This window comes from Oryzias latipes, chromosome 4 (genome assembly GCF_053564925.1).
Source record: "Oryzias latipes strain Hd-rR chromosome 4, Olatipes_Hd-rR_3.1".
Classification (NCBI taxonomy): domain Eukaryota; kingdom Metazoa; phylum Chordata; class Actinopteri; order Beloniformes; family Adrianichthyidae; genus Oryzias; species Oryzias latipes.
In genome coordinates, this window is record NC_136240.1 from 18,547,100 (window position 1) to 18,565,116 (window position 18,017).

Below are 18,017 nucleotides of genomic sequence, written 5' to 3' on the forward strand. Positions count from 1 at the left end.
GAGCAAGGGGAAAAAAAGGGTGAATCCTGATGACATTTCAGATTTCAGGGTTTCATTTCCAGAAGCTGCTGTTGGTGCTGAGTGAAGAGGAGATGAGCTGGCGGCAGCATGAGCTCACAACTGCTGGACCCCGACTGGGGATAGCCCAAATGCTGTGACTTTTGTTTTGGAAACAGTTTCCTTCACAACACTGCCAGATCTTAGAGGCTTTTTCCATCTCTTTCTGAAACAAAAATAACTTCAAAAAGAGATTTTCTTCACTGACAAAACCCAACGTGTGTTTTTTAAAAGAAAACAGACAAACCTTTCACTCTGATGGACATGTCAGATGTTTTTGTCTTCATGGGTTAGCCAAAAAAAAAGCCAACACCTGCATTTGACTAAGTATAAAAGGAAGAGCCTTCAGGAAAATTCTGCAATGATTTATGAGTTTCAGCTGCAAGGAGTCAAGCCAGCTGATTACTTAAATGTAATGAGTGGCCTGGTTCTTCTGTGAATCGATCACTTTTTGCCTTATGGCACATGTGTTAAACTCAAGGCCCGCGGGGCCAAATGTGGCCCTCCATGTCATTTTATGTGGCCCGAGAGAGCAGAAAAGTTTTTAATTTCTTAAAATAAAAGATAAAAATTGGTGTGTGTTTATTCATATCTAGGGGGAATTGGACTTGAAATATTGGATTGGGCAACTATACATTAGGACTTAAACACTGTCCATATAAGAATCAAATGTAAAGGATTAATGCTCGAGTAACAAGCAAACATGGTTTTATGCAACTGTAATTGTCACTTTAAAAAGTTATAATAAATAAATTATTAGTTCTTTAACATTAAGACATGATTACATTTATTTTTCATTACATTTAGTTACATGTACAAGTTATATCTGGCCCTTTGAGGACAACCACTATGCTGATGTGGCCCTTGGTGAAAATGAGTTTTTTTTTTTTTTTTTTTTTAACTTGTCCTGTCCAACAGCTGGGCAGACAGATGAGAGCTGAGGGCCTCTTGTGTTGGACATATTTTGCTTTAACAAGAGGGGTTATTAATCTTCAGACAAACCAAAGGTATGACTGAATAAACCCCTTTTGTAATTGAGGCCAAACTTTATTAATTTCAATCATGTTTGAAAATCTTTGTTGTTGGACCGGACGGAAAAGGAAAGAGGGGAAGAAGAGAGAGGGACGTTAGAGAGAAGGAGGGGTAAGAGGGTGATAATAGGAGGGGAAGGGGGATAAGACCATAAAGCAGCATAAAGCAACAAGTTTACTGGTTGTTAATCATTATGGTAAGGTTCAAATGTAGTACAAAAAGGGCGGAGCCTGTCCACACACACACTCAAATGTTATAAACACACCTGCTAGCTGCAAAAATGTCCACCTGTAGACATGTACACAAAACAGATAGTGTTCACACGCATACTTATGCCTTAAAACCAACTAGTGTGAAATATTTCAGTCATTCAGTCATGCAAACTGTTAGTGCAAAGGTGAGCTAACACCTTTCACCTGCTCAGGTGAGTGTTTATGTTCTTCTAAAATGGATGGTGGAACGTGAAAAGAAGGAGGGAGAGTGCCCAGCCATCCCCACCCCAAGACCCCCACCGCAGCAGCAGCGGCAGCCGGAATGAGTTTGACACCCCTGCCTTATGGCAATAGAGCTTCTAAAAATGACAGGATTATTTGGATTCCAAGAGGTAAAAAGAAGTATAAACAACATGGCTCACCATTTCAAAATATGGACTGATCACATCATGGTTTGATACAAATATGAGAAACACAACTCAACGTTGAAACACAATGTTAAAATTTACTTCTAAAAAGTGCTTCAATAATGAAAGACGCAAAACCATCTCCAAACAGAACAGAGAGCAAAGACAAGGTCAAGAGGTGAACATCAATCTCCTACGAAGAACTTCCATCAGGTGCTTGTGCACTAGCATCTCGCCGCAACCCAGGTCTGCCAGTTTTTGTGCATGCTGACAGGAGGCCTGACATCATGGCTGAAATAGGGGTGTAGGGATTCATTTTAACAATTCGATCCATGTCATAATTTGTGGTTGCCAATACGATTCACTATTTATATTGGTTTATATTTATTTGATCCAAATCAATCCAATTCACAGACCTAAATTTGATCCAGGACATATTTAGCCAAAAATTCAAGCAGTGCAGGTGAAGTTAACCAGATTACTTGTATTTCGTGCTAGATAATCAAGTGTAATTTAAATGTGTAAAAACAAACAAGTAAATAAATTGTTTTTCCACATCAAAGTACTCCAAACAGAACATAATTAGACTATTCTACCACACTGTATGGTCACATGTCTTTGTAAAATTCCAGTGTTTCCACACATTGGACTGGAATGACGGCTTGATCATTTTTTGCTGCCTTCACGTGTATCTGCTGTGATACACTTGGTAGTTTTTACTTTAAAGTTAAATAAACCTACCATGTCTCAATCCAAATGGTATTTTCCAAGATCGATTTTTTATTCTTCTTTAATTTTAAAACAAATTTTTTTTTTTTTTTTACTTGTCCTGTCCAACAGCTAGGCAGACAGATGAGAGCTGAGGGCCTCTTGTGTTGGACATATTTTACTTTAACAAGAGGGGTTATTAATCTTCAGACAAACCAAAGGTATGTCTGAATAAACCCCTTTTGTAATTGAGGCCAAACTTTATTAATTTCAATCATGTTTGAAAATCTTTGGTGTTGGACCGGACGGATAAGGAAAGAGGGGAAGAAACAATTTTTTTAATGGTATAGTTTGATTTGATTAACAACTTGCCTCAGACAGAGAGATCTGTCCTGAATCATAGGAATACAACGCAATGCATCAATTGATCGATCAATCAATATACCTCTAATTACTCCAGTCACAAATGGTCCAGTAGAAAAACGTACCAAATTTCTGTGTTCCCCTCATACAAGTGAATGCTCAGTTCTTTCAACTCTGTCATGACTCGGTGACCTCTACATTGCCGTGCACACAATCACATCTCAAGCTCTTGATGAGAACTGCCTGTGTGGTTGCACAGAGCAAGCACACAGGCAGTTCCTACTGACTTGCAGCCAAAATGGCCACCAGAGGCTGAGGTTGACTGGGATCTGTGGCTGCCAGTGGCCCATGACCACAGTGGGAATGGAGACAGAGTGGGGGCAACTGAGGGGCTGCATTAAGATACAATGGAGAAACAGAAGGCCTTCTGGGTCCTCATGTTACTCCTCAGTGGCAGCAACAATGGAGGCTTCTGTCAGACAGAAGGAGTTTCAGGGTGAACTAAGAAAGGAGGAGAGCAAAAGGAAAACTGGGGATGGTTCTGAAGAGGTATATTATGCTTAAAAAAATCCTCAAAGTAAAATTTTTCAGGACAAACACTGGAGGGACTGTCTTTTTATTTGTCATTGTAATTAATGTTTTTATGGTGTGGTATGTATATGTAATCTTTTTATCTTGGTATTTATTCTTATCCTTTTTTAACTAATTATTTTTTTATTAACTATATACTGTACCTCAACCTGTGTATCCTTGACACTGTGTATTTTTAATGTAGTGGGTCTGTGTACTCCTTTTTACTGATTGGACCATGAGTCTGGAATAAATTCTATCTATCTATCTATCTATCTATCTATCTATCTATCTATCTATCTATCTATCTATCTATCTATCTATCTATCTATCTATCTATCTATCTATCTATCTATAGCTTTTGGTATTTTTTAAAATGATTTAATGAGTTTCAACTTCAAAGAGAAGACAATCAGTTTAAATTATCCATTTACAGAGTATTTCATAAACAAAAAAGATTAAAAAATACAAGTGCAGTACATTCTTTCAACCAATATTCAATATCATGCTGCAAGTTGATAAAGAAGGTTCACTCCTACTCAGAGCTTGATCTGAATTTTTTTTACCGTACATGCAACATTTGATCAATTTTTCCACAAGCTAGCTAATTAGCTACCAGATGTGTGAAGTATCGGGTGAAACAGGGAATTTTACCAGGAAAGCAGGTTCTGCCAATTGAAAGATTAAAGACCCACTCCACTGAAAATTGTGTTTTTGGTATTTTTAACATGTTCTTGTGCCATTTTTCTCATGATGACGGACATATATAAATACAATAAAGGCTTAAAATTGCATTTCTGATTATTTCTTTATACAAAGTCATTGTGAATCAGAGGCAGACAAAAAAATGATGTTTGAAAAAGATTGTAGCTGTTGTGTAGAAACTACACTTGACAGGCCACAAGCTCCCTGCTTTGCCTCATTCTGATTCTCCCACTTGTAGACAAATAGATCCATAAACGTCTTCCTTTTCCTCATCCGAGTTGGCATTTGGCTCAAAATGTACGGCTGGATTGCTCCGATATTGCTTAACTTTTTTGTTGCACTCGAATGTTAGGTTGGGGTTGTGAGGGGCTGTAAGCTAATGGAAGAGCTCGTAAATAGATTGGGGGACGCCCACAGTCCCGCCCACAACTCAGAAGTGAAATTTGAGAGAGACCTGGCCACAGACAAGGTGCTGCCTGACATCATCAGCCATAAGCAGAACTTATAGAACTTTCCCTAACCCTAACCCAAAGTGTTCTGAATTGTAGAAAAAGCTTTTAATAAAGCTTAAAACGTGAAAAAGCATAGTTAAAATAATTCTGGTCGAGGACTTACGGTACTGGATGTTGATGTCTGCAGCCAGGTCCTCTTGTGAATTTCTAATGAACTACGGCTGCTTTGCAGAAACTATGTCCCAGAAAATGACACAGGTTTTTTGGATTTTGGCTGAAAAGGCATAATCATAAATAGAAGACCACTGGACACACTTTTATAATAGATTAATTGATGATTAGAGAGGGTCTTTAAAGCTTAAACCTCAAACTGAAAAATTCTACTACGCTCACGCTTGATTTAATGCGACGTGAATGCTGATTTAATCGACAACTGCACATAATGACTCACAAATATAAATGCTGGTGTTTGATGTGCTGGACTAAGCAGTTTCCTTAAAATGCCTACCAGGAAGGATAAAGAAAACAAACACACTAGCAGTGAGGCAACATGCTAAAAATTTCAGCAAAGCTATCCTGTCACTCTACACAAAACTCCTGACTTGATGACATACACCGGAGGGGTTTAAATGGGGGCGTTACTGTGCAGTAAAGGTGTCAGTCAGTCTGTCAATTAGGACAGGAGGTAAAGTGACTCCTTAAAAATACAAAAAAGCTAATATAAGCCCAGTGGCTTCTCATAAGATACATGCAATCAAATGGCAAACAAAGGTCACATCGTAGAAGTCTTGTAAGCTGATTACATTGAAGCGAGTGGATTTAACTAGATTGATGCTGACAATTTGGGTAAAGATAAACACATTAATGTTAGATGGGATTCCTTGAATTGAGTTGAAGGTTCTAGCAGACAGCAGTGAGGAAATAATGACAGGAGAAGCACAGAAAAAGGAAGAACAAGGGGAAAATGGCTGGGAGCAGTGCTGCTTCTGTGATTTAGGAAGCATTTATAACCCCCTCCTCCCAAAAAACACACACTCACACACTTGACTGTATGATTTATGACAGCTTATTGCAGAGACCACAGATATCAATCTGACGACACAAAGGCAAACACTTAAAAAAGACAGGAGGACACATGTTTTTACAGACTGGCAACAAAACAGGCTTCAGAAGCAAGAAAGCACAGGCTCAGACAGGCGAAGAGCTTCCTGAGGAAGGAAAAATAATGCTTGATAAGAGTGATTATGGGCTGTTAAAGAACTTTTTTGAACTGTATAGCACAAGAAAGGTAAAGTTGCTCTCTTTACGAACACGCCTGTCAAAGGTTTCTGCTGGAACTGGAAAAGAAACAGAGTTTAACTAAAGAAAATCCACATTAAAACAAGGGTGTTAATAGGCTCTTGAAAGCTTTCACTTCAGGCCAAAGTTTTTTGTCAAGATCTTGGTAAGCGTTTATTTTTTTTTGACAAAACGGCAAATGTTTCATTCTGTCTTCATGCATTTCTTCAACACTATGTTTCATTGCTACCATTGTCTCTGGCATCTGCCTTTACAGATTCCGAGGTGTATTAATGCAGTTTTGGGGAATAGTTCAACATTTTTGGCAAAAATGAAAGAAAATAAGAAACCGGAAAAAGTATGCATTGTGCGACATCACGGATTGGGTAAAGATGTTTGAGTTTTCTGGAAGAGGAGATAAAGAAAAGATCATACAATAGGTGATGTCCCTCTTGGGGTGGCTGTGGGGCAGTGGTAGAGATAACCATTACAGCTACCAAATAGAAAATCTCCCAAAACATTTTTTTTTACATTTTGGTTTCTGGAAATTTGTTTTGATTTCTAAAATGTTTTTTTATTATTATTTGATTTGTTGTTGTGATATTTTATATGTTTTTGCATTCAGTGATTTGTTGATGTAATTTGCCTTTCAGGGCCACCATGTATTGTCATCTTCAAAACCCACATGAATCAACAAATCGACATCAAATCTCCTCTTATTAACATCAACATCACTCCCACCTGCCTGCAACCCAGGTTGCACTATATGGACGCCAACATTTGGATTTTTTTTCTGTAATACTGCTAATACTGAATCTAAAAGCCAAATATGACCCAACCATAAAGGCAACTAAGCTCAGCCTATGTAGTTAAGTCTCACAATGCCCTTAAAGTCAGACGAGAGCAATTTAGTGGGCGCCAAGACAAATGATTACAAAACTGGTGGACAAAATGACCTCCATGGATGGAGGAAAAGGGCATCTTTGATCAATCTCCTGAGCATCAAGCTGCATTGATTCTGTTAAGCAAATAACAAATTACTAAATATCCTTTTCGTCTAACACACTGGTTCTAGATCCAAGCTGCAAACAAAAGCCTCTATGTATACCTTGAAACTCTAAAGGTAAACTGTGGATGTCTGTTTCTCTCCCACAGCACGTCTAAAGGCAAATAAAATACACTTTCTGTGCATGCCTTTCTGCATGTGTGTGTCTTTTTCTGTGCACTAGTGTGTGTGTGTGTGCTCATGGAAGGTGGTGGGCAGAGTTCAGGGAAACTCCATATACCCAGTATATGCAATGAAACCCTCAGGGAGACAGCTTGATTCACTAACACACACATGTGCGCACACAAACCAACAGCCTCTTCAACCACAGACTTTACCATATCTGACCTTGACCAGACCTGCCAACGGGATCCCCTACATGGGAATCTGGGAAACAGGAAACAGGAAGTGGGCCATGTCCAGGCAGAGTGTGAAAGCTCTGTTAATGAGTTGTGTAAGAAAGTCGTGGTGTGTGGCAGAACATGTAAAAACTGGCTTGCTCCCTTCCCTAGGACAAATAATGTAAATTGCTTTAATGGTTAAAGCAGTCTACAGATCAGGACAGCTCCCGCGTGTGCATTTGCAAATGTCACACTGCACGTGTGTAAAGCCCCCTGTGATCTGAAATAACCTTCAACAGGAACCAGTAACCAGACTTTGTGGGAGGGGGCTGTGGCAGGATCTCTGGTTTCAAACAGTGCCTGTGCCCTGGGACTGGGCCGTGTCAAAGGGCCTGTCCCAGATGAGCCATATTAGGGCCCTGATTCCCAATCAATCAGCACCACCCTAAAAAGAATCCACAACAAGACGGCAATTAGACCCCGCTGAGAACTTAGCTAAACATCTGCAAAAGAACGGCTTCTAAGAGTAACCGTGTGGTTTTATATAGAGGCGACTCGGATGTACAAAAGACGGAGGCGGAAAAGGATGCCTTTGCTTTTCAAAAAAATAAGTATGAATTCAACATAATGTACACATTTTGCCCAGAAACCTTCAGCACCTCATTTTAAATGTTAGATGAATAGCTTTTAGGTGAAGTGGGGACTTTGCAAAACCCATCGCCCCTATTCTCAGTTTAACTAGGGGTTAAAAGGTTGTTCCTGGCAAGAATCAGAGTGAAAATAGTGAGCCCAAAGGTGGATACATTTCTGGATAACTTCCTGTATTAGTCTGATGTGTAAAAGCATAACTACAGTGCATCAGCATGCTGGATAACCCGAGTGGGTCTACTATCACTCTCAGTCTGAATGGGTTCAGTACTTGTGGCGTGGAGCAAATCATCGTTGGTTCTGGCCGGCATCTGAGAACCACAGCGGTGTTGACACTGGCACTGAAGTAAGCAGGAGTGAAACTGAAATCCAGAGTTTCTCAATGCAGCACACACAAGGTCTGGCTCTGAGTTAAGAGCCTATTGTAACCAAAAACAGCACCCACTATGCAGCACGCTGAAGAGTTGTTGAGTGGCTAAAGAGGCTGACTCTTGAAAAAGCAGACTTGGATTTCCACACAACCTCTCTCCACCTTAAGTATCCCAAATAAATGCAGCATCCCAGACTTTGGGGTTTGAGGAGAATTTGTCTCATCACTTTTATTCACGTGTCTTTTCAAAATATTACCATTACGGTTACCTAATACGGGCCCTTGTGGAAATGAAGTAACTTTTGGGGATACTTGGAAGCATTTTTTTACAATTTAACGTTTTGAAGCTAGCAGAGAATTTTGTGCCACTTTGAGCTGAGTAAAAATAGCAATAGAGTCATGTTTAGTCATGGATAACATATTATCTTTAATCTTTTGAAAAAGTGTGCCAAGGAAATGGCTAAATCTGGTTTTGTCTAGAAAAACACGAGCAATGATGTTTTTTTCAGGGTGATTTTGGAAAGTGGAAACTAAATACACATGGTTAAAAGGTGAAGAAGCACGAACACATCAGGGAAGTTACCAAGATGTCAAAAAAGGGCCTTGTCATAAAACAGTGTGTTTTTGTAGCCATACAGCGTAAGTACTTTGTAAACCTGACAGGAATTTGTACTGAGAAGTTGCTTTATTAAGCCAAGCTCCACTGTAATATTAAAACTGCTGCGTTGCGGGAAGGCGTAGCTGCCAAAGTCTGCAGGAATATTATCAAACTTGTTGATTTCCCCTCAGGTAGAGATAGAGACATTTCTTTGTCATGATTTTTGCAAGATAAAGTATTTTGACTCACCACAAAATATTTATACTGTTTAATTACCAGTCATGACAAATCAAATAGTGTGAAGGAGAAATAAATGCTCTGCATTCTCAGCACAAATAAACATGTATAATGAACATTTAAACAAGTCTAAGCAAACTAACCTCTTGATTTTTTTTCAAAGTCATTGCAAACTTGGCAACTACTGGTATGTTAAAGATCTCATTGTGCCTTACCAACCAAACAAAACACTTCACTCAAAATGCAAGACTGCTTGTAGTTCCCAGAATTTCTAAAAGTACAGTTGGAGGTAGAGCTTTTAGCCACCAAGCCCATATTTTAAACATATAGTTGTAGAGTTAGATAAGCAAATTATTCTCTAAGAGTTCTGGTACATTGCCTGTCCGTCCTGGGGGAGGATCCCTCCTTCATGTGGATATCCCTGAGGTTTCTTCTTCTTATCGCTGGAATCTGGCATTTTGTTTTTAGGGGTTTTCCTTACTGAGAAGGAGGGTCTAAGGCCAGGGATGCCCAGTTTGAATTGATATGAATTGTACTGAATAGTCCAACTAAACACCATTTCAATACAAACTTTTTTAAAGCAAAAATCATAACTTTTTAAATCTTTGATCACATAAAAGGGTTGTCTGGAAGGTACCAACATCTGGTCTGGGGTTCATTTAATCCCATGTGTTGACAGCTGGCTTATTACAGAGCCATCTGCAGGAAGCCAGTTGTTTTCTTGCAACACAGTCCCATTCAGATATGCTGGATCTGTATGTGCACCAATCATGCTCAGGTAGAGCAGGAACCTGCTCTAAATGTGTGTTTATTCTATTTTTAAGATAAACACACCTGATTGAAATAATCGCTCTGACTCGTCCAGTTGCACAAAAGAGTGAATTGATGCTTGTGCAATGAATTATAGATCTGATAATCTTTTAAGGAATAAATGAAAAGAGCACTCTGTATCTCGCATTCATTGCTGAAATGAAAGACTGAAAGATGACTGAAAGATGTCTAAAGTAAAAAGACATAAAAGACAAACACATCCAGACAAAACGGAGTGGAGAGAATCTGTCCTTTGTTAAATCTGCTGTGTCTTTTAATCACCCGTACAGGGTGGGCTGAAAGGAAGAGGTACAGCAGAGGGGAAAAAGAAAAAACAGCTGCTATTTTTGTAATTGTTTTTTTTTGTTGCTGGTGTTGAGTCAAAAGTGGCGGGGAAAGTTTTGGGAAATTTAAACAGTCTCGACAGCCAGGGTGTAGTGGTATTAATCTTTTCAAACAAGGAGAAAACCCCTGTATTATAAACACAGACAGAGACTCCAGGCTCCGCGCTCGTGTTGCAAAAAGCATGTTTATAGCTGCTGTCAGATTAAGCACTTCTATATCCACCAACTGTTTTGGTTATGTAAAAAAATGAAGCCAAACCTGATGGGAGCAGTAGAAATAAAAGGGGTTAGGAAATTATTTCATCCCATTAAAAACCGGTGGAGCCCTTTTTTTTTATTAACACACTATAGCAGTTATACTCAAAGCAGCCCTCCAATGCAAGCACATCAACATTGGTATTCATCTGGCGATGGATTTTACTTAATGCAAGATCTTTTTTCTCTTTTTCTACGACTAAGTGTGGGCTGCTGTTTGTGATTTAATAGGTGCCGTTTAATGGATAAAATATTCTGGGCAGTGAGATCAAATTATTTAGAGAACTAGGAGGACTAAAAATCTGATTGATTTCACACAACTCACCTTTTAAATGCTTTCAAAAATTCACATAGCATCCATTTTTTTAAATCTCAGATAGATTTCAAAAGAAAAAGGTAAATTCATCAAAAACCTTTAGTTTAAGTTCAACCTCCAAATGTTTAAAGACCCAATCAATGAAAATTTAGTTTTTGGCGTTTTTAGCATATTCTTGTGGCATTTATCTGATGGAGGACATAAATAAAATAATTGAAACTTAAAATTTTCTGAGTATTTTTATATTCAAATCATAGTGAATCATGAGCAGATTAAAACATGTTTGAAAATGCTCTCATGTTCAAAATAGGTGGGTCAAAGCCTCTCTGCTCCATTCTGATACATCCACTTGCAGAAAAGTAGATCCATGTATGTTTTCATTTTCCTCGTCAAAGCTGGCATCTGGCTCAAAACTGTACAGCTGGATAGCTCTGATAGTGCTCGCTATTTTCGTTGCTGAGCTAATATTAGCCAGGGGTTGTAGAGGACTGGAAGCTAGTGGGACAGAGTATCAACAAGGGATGATGGAATATCAGCAGAGACTTACTTCCAAAGCAACTCAGAGGCAAATTTCTGCTGCGCTGCACAAACTTTCTCCTAGAAAACAACACAAGTTTTTTCATTTTGCCTTAAAACGGCATAATCATGATTAAAAGACTGCTGGGAACACTTTTATAATAGATCAAAATATGACTTGAGTGGGACTTCAATGCTAGCAGTCAATCCAGCTTGATCTTCCTTTGTAAACAAAGTAATACCCAGCTTCATTCTGCTCTCTTCAGCTGTACAAGTCATTAGCAGTCTCTGATCAGAGCTAACAGTTAAGCCTCCTGTCTGCACACGTAACAAACCGCACCTCAGCCAGATCCTCCAGGAACAAAACCAAAGAAAACATTTTTTTTTTTAAATGGTACCAACCTTCTCTTACTCTGCTAACATTGTTTTTAAACACCCTGAGTTCTCCCATGGTTTCCGTCACTCACTTATTTGGCAATGAAGAAAGTACAGCGGCAAAAAGAAAAATGAGAATACTTTTTCAGGCCTGCTTCCGGCTGACCCAGGCTGTACAGATAAGTTACAGAGGGGCATAGTGTGATTTGTTTTTTCAATAACTGCCAATATAAGCAAGATCAAAGTTGAATTTGTCAGACAGAACCTAAAGATCCAATCTAAAAATGTTGCATAATTCTAAGGGATTCAGTTCACCCGCTGTACCAATGGCCAGAGCTCAAACCACCTTCTGTTATCCCAACCTTCCTTTATTTCAAAGCTGTGTGCTTGTAGTCAATTCACAGAACAGTGTTGTGACTTTAGGGAAGATGACCAATTCCAACACATTAAGAAAAATACTCCAAACTGCCAAAAACAGCAAACAGACCGGTAGGAATGTTTATCTTGTTTGATACTTTCTAAACATACTTTATTAATCTTGTCCACCAAAGACAGCCACTGCTATGATTTTTTATAGGAAAACACTAATTTAGACACAGGACTGGAATCAGTGTTTTATCATTTAACTGGATTTTCCACATTTTGGAGATTCTACAAAACCAAAACCCTCTGGCAATACTCACGATGTTTGCCGAGTTAAACCCTGCCAAAACCTGTCTTGAAGCTACACAAAGCTGAATCTTGTTAGTTGGTCTTGGATAAAGGTTCCCTGGTAATCTAGAAATTTAAACTCCCTAAAGTAAATCTCAGATTATAAACATTTCTGGTGTTTTAAGATATAGACACAAAGGCATGTGGCGCACAATTATTTATAAGTAAGAGATTAAAATAGAAATGTAGTCATCATTTAGTGAGTTTTTTTGTCACTAGTTGGCTGTGAAACAGTTTTACAATTTAGGTTCATTCCAAAGAGCTCCTAAATCACTCCCAAAGTTTAAACTTCAGCTTTTTAATCTTGAAAAATGTATGTGCAATAGCAAAAGACATGAATTATCAATATCGAAACATTATCATTCAGTCCCCTGACCTCTTGTCAGGTAAAATCTAGTAAATTTAGTGTAGTCCTTTTCCAATTGGAGACTTTTTCTGGCATTGCGTGTCACTGTTGCCTGGTTCATTCTTTTACTGGTCAGGAGAAAAAAGAATGCGTTCTAAATCTGTAAATGTCAATGAGCTAAAGTAAAACCTTGACTTTATTCCATCAACTTTCCAATAATGTCTTCCTGTCCTCAGGAGTTTAAAATTGTTCGTTTTTGTCTTTGTTCGGACCGCTCTTTAAATCTTAATTCCCCTTCCCAAATAACATAATTATCCATTTAATCAAGTTGAACCTTTTCGCAGGTATGATTTCTAATTTTGTAAATTAACTTTAGACTGGTCTGTGATAAACAAACCAATGTATTTTTGAAAATGTCAAGCAATTTTCTTTAATTTAGAGTTGACTTCATTGGAATTTCCTTTTAGCTGTGATGTCCTCAAACTTTGCCCTTTTAAAATTTAAAATGAACAAGAATCGCCAACCCCCCCCAAAAAAGACCTTGTGTGCAAAGAAAATCCCTCTACATCTAATTATTCAGCCTATAGAATGTCTAAAAGTGGTCCTATTTAGGCCTAAATTTCCCATAATCGGTTAAAGTGACCTTTAATATTAACTTAATTTGTGTAACTATTTGACTTTTTTGCTTTTTAAAGTAGTTTTTTTTTTTATAGGAACTAAATTTTGACAAAATCAAAGCACTTTCGATTTTGGAATCCGGGACATAATTTAAATAAGTAGTCAATCGCAGATGATCAGAATGGGAACCATGGAAGAGCAAAAGTTTCTGTGACAAAACCGCAAATGGTTTGTACCAACGCCACATTAAATGTGTTTATGCTGCACAACTTTCATACTAGTTTGGCTTATTTTTGCCACTTTTTTCAGATAAATAATAATCATCTGTGTTGCTTTTCATCGTTTCAGTACGGTGGCTCAGAGTGGCATTGTGCCATTAAGTAAACTATGTATGTGTAAATGTGAGGATCAAATCTGACACACAAATGCAACATGATGTAAATAAAAATGGTATCACAGCTGATGTGAACCATGTTGGTGTGTGTGAATAATCTGCAGATGATTTATTTCGACTACATTCGAATTTGAAAAATTGTCCACCAACTTGCAAACATTTATCATAGTTAAAAAAAAAATCACATATTTTAACAGATTTTTGAAAGCCTGGATCAAAAAATGAAAGACTTGATTCTACAAAAAACTGTTTTAATGAATGATTGGGCCTTTGCACAGTAAAACTTGGTGCCTGCTATGTAACAGGAGGCTTTTCCTGTCAACTTCACTGCGATCATGCAGAGACATGAAAGACTTTCTTAAATTGCAATGCTGAGATGAAAATAGATAACTTAATTTCAGCTTTTCTTCTCAGATTTGACATTTCTTCTTAGCGGCGTTGAATGACTCACGAGTGTAAGCTGATTTTTTCCCCCTCCATTTCAGATGTGCTTGGACGCATTGTCTCTCCTCTTGTCTTGAGGCAGTTACTATGAACTCTGAGGCTGCCAGAGTTGAGAGCTGAACCTTCCAGCTCTCAGTTAGCCTGTGGCTGCTCTCAAAAACCAAACTCAGGGGATACAGGCGGGGACACACACACACACACACACACACACACACACACCCACACACACACACACATACACACACACACACACACACACACAAAGTACTGTTCTGTGCACCGCAGAGTGAGTACTCTAGCCCAGTGTGGAGGGACTGGAAATCAGAGCACAGACCGAAGCAAAGACAGCACAGAGGACCTCAAGTTCATCTTGTGTTCAGGTTCAACGTGGGTGGCAGGAAACGTTTCCCCTCTTTTTTCAAAATGTTTTTAACATTTTTTTTGATATTCTATCCAAACAAAACACAAGTCACAGTGCGTTCCCATTTTTTAAGGAAGAAACGGCATCAAAGGTGAGGCGGACGTGTATATTTCATAAAACTGACCATTTTGGCACCGGACATCATTCCAAAACCTCTGAGTCCAGGAGCAGAATATTCTGTGCTTGAACAGCTGCACCATGAGGTAAGCAGGCATAGGTCCTCACTTGTCATCATTAGCTGACCTTGTCTTCCTGACTGCTGCCACCTAACTTTACAGCTAACAAGATGTGTGTAAGACTAACGACGAGGAGCAGTGACGCCTTGGCACAAGACTTTTGCAGTTCTACTGCTGTCAAAGGAGGGCCCTGTCTGTCTCAATGAAGTCTGTAATGGCAGTAATAACTTGTGGCGGTCTTTGCTGGACTCCAACACTTTCCTCCAAATGTTAGCCAGGAAGGAAACACGGAGAGATGCTGATTGACTTGAATTGCTCCATGTAGAAATCATTCATTGAGGCTCTTTGTGTTTAGATCTTCAAACTTTGGAGCTGGAAAGTTAAAAAATATATAAAAATAAAAAAATAAAAGAAACAAATTAAGCCAATGGAGAAGTAAGAAACTTAAAAACAATTTTTTTTTCAAAATCTGAAAATGTTTGTTTGTTGGTTGATTGCTCCATTTTACATTTCAATTCTATATTTTGTCTAATTTGTGTTTAACTGGTTTATTTTTGGTTTTTGATGAATATTTCCATTCTGATCCATTTAAGGACGAACTACCACAGTTGAGAACCAACCAGGTGTGTGTCTGCAGAGGAAATATCCAAGCAGGTAAACCAATAAATGGCAGAAGCAGATGATTGAGAGGAGACATGCTTCAGTCTGTCTCTAAACCAGGGGACTGAATTACAACCTGAGGCTCATGTGGCTCCCCTATCCTTCTATTGTGGCTCCTTGGCTTTAAAGAAAAATTCTAACAATTTGGATAAATGTTTTGTTAAGTTAAGCACATATTCCTATATTTTGCTGCACAACAGTGTTATGTTGCTGCTTGGAGGCAAAGTTTTTAAAGAATGTAATTGTATTTACATGTACAGATAAAAAAAATAAATCTGATGGTGATTGCAATTCAGTTACACATAACATTATATGGAACACAGCACTGAGCTTTCCCACATCCAGTGAGAGGCCTTTGATCCTTTGAGAATCAGATGAACGCAGAGTTCAAAAAGTTTGATTCAGTAACATTAGAGGAATGTCAAAACAAACCAAAAGATACTTGCCAGATAAAAATGAAATGCTGATTGCGGGAGCAGTGTTTCTTCAAAAGTTCGGAGGAACTTTGTTGCTACTTTTATTTGCCGAAGAAATCAGCGGTGTGGTTGGCTTTGCTTTACATATATACAGCTGACAGCTAATTGGTGATTTCTTTTTTATAGATAAAAAATATTAGAGCTACATTTTAGTACTGTCTTTAAAAAGTCAAAATGCTTACACTGAGTTGTCAAAATAAGTTGTTTTTTGGCTAATTTCTGTCTTTAAATCATCCAAACGTATTTTACTGACAGGATTTGTTTTTAGACTTACTCAGGAACTGTGATGTTCCTGTTGTGCAGAACCTGTTTGCACCAATTTCAACTGTAACTGAGTGCAAACAGACAACATTCAAATCTGAACCATGTGAGCTTCAGTGGCTGGCTGAGTAGCAAAGGACTTCCCAGCTCTCACTGAAAGCTGACTAAAATACTGCAACATGGAAGAGCTTCCAGAAAAGCTTGTACGTTTTATCTTGAATCAGAAAAAAAGAGAGCATAAAAGACTGTACTAAAGATGCCTAAATGACTGCCAGAACCGTAAAAGATTATATTTCAATGCACAAGTTTAAGGCTGCACAATATCACACAATATCTGTAAACCTAGTATAGTTCATGCTGGTGAACCTTGGGCCAAATGAGCTGCCTCATCATTTCCTGCAACACTCCCACTAAACATTTCATCACTCCATCTTACTTCCATAATGAATTTTTCCAAATGCATATTTTTTTAACAAATTACCTTTTACATTTTTAAAGTTTTTTCTCTCCAAGAGTTTAAACAAACGAGACAAGAGTGTTAGTTTTTTAAAACACATCCTTTGAATGCTGAAAGTTAAATGCAATTCAATTATGTTATAAGCCATTCCCTGGCCTAAAGTTCATATCCCTATATTCTTGTACAACTGTTCCCTTCACATTTACAAACCTTAAGGAATCATAAATCTTCCCTTCTTTGATTTTCGACTGCTTCCTTTAGGGTCACCACAGCAGCCTGTAGCCTCCATCTAATCCCAATCTGCTTCATCTTCCTCACTTACACTAACCCTCCTCATGTCTTTGTCATCTTTGGTCTTCCTCCAGGCCTCTTTTCTCCACCCTCAGTATCCTCTTACCAACATATTGCCTGTCCGTATTAATCTCCTTCCTTGTATTCGTCTCTACAACCTCTAATGTGACCTGGTCCTCTGATGGATTAAGTCCTGATCCTCTCCATCTTCATCACTCCCAAAGAGATCCTCAACCTCTTCATTTCTGCCACCTCCAGCTCTGCCTTATGTTTCTCTCACAGTCTCTAAGCCATCAACATGTCTGATCTCACCACAGTCTTACACTTTTCCTTTGATTCTCGCTGAACCTCTTCATCACAAGTAAAACCTTCCTCTAGCCATTCAACTTGCAGACACCTCTTGCTTCTTTCCCACACTCTCTGTAACTCTGTTGATTCTGAGTACGTAAAGTCCTCCACCTTTTTCACCCCTAACTGGCTGTAGTAGTCAAGTCATCCGAAATAATCTCATGATCTCCCACAGTCTGTTTCAACTCCATTAAAAGACACAGCACTTTTTCATTGGTCCTCTGCTCTTCCCTCCTCTTCTTCATGTCTCTCACCTCCATGTCATGCACACGTTGTAACCCACTTGTCTTCTCCTTCCTCCACTCTGATATATGTTACCGAATGCTCTTTAAATTTAATTTTAAACTCTTATTTTGGCCCATTTTGGTGTTATTTACCTTCCTTTTATAAGGGATGGCCTAAGCATGTTGCAAGCTCAAATACATCATTTTCTCTTTTCTATCTAATCTAAAAACGAAAGACATATTTCACTAAAAAAACGTAATAAATTTTTTTTATTAAAAGTTGGAAAAATCCTTGAGTAATTTCAAAACAGCAACCCAAAAACAGAGTCGAATGACTATTTCCAATCTGTGAATTGTTCACAAATCAACTCCCTGTAGCCGCAACTAGTGTGTCTTGTCTAAGAGGAATGACAAATAGAGAAATGAGCTGACAGACTGGAACTTACATCGGTCTTCCTGGCAGAGGTGTAGGGTGAGGATCTGGAAAAGAAAGCCAAGATATTTTAATACAAACAAAAACGCTATTGCTTTCAGATTTTCTCTGTGCAATT

The 18,017-nt window shown here is 38.4% G+C and overlaps 1 protein-coding gene across 2 annotated transcripts in view; it reads right to left on the reverse strand.

Moving 5' to 3' along the window:
- The window catches only part of ror1 (receptor tyrosine kinase-like orphan receptor 1), a 114,369-nt gene that overhangs the window by 16,269 nt on the left and 80,083 nt on the right, over positions 1-18,017 (reverse strand). For both annotated transcript variants that reach the window (XM_020702460.3, XM_078946621.1), the window contains one exon: positions 17,913-17,946. In XM_020702460.3, coding sequence (XP_020558119.1) covers positions 17,913-17,946 — 34 coding nt within the window. The remainder of the gene's footprint in view (positions 1-17,912; positions 17,947-18,017) is intronic.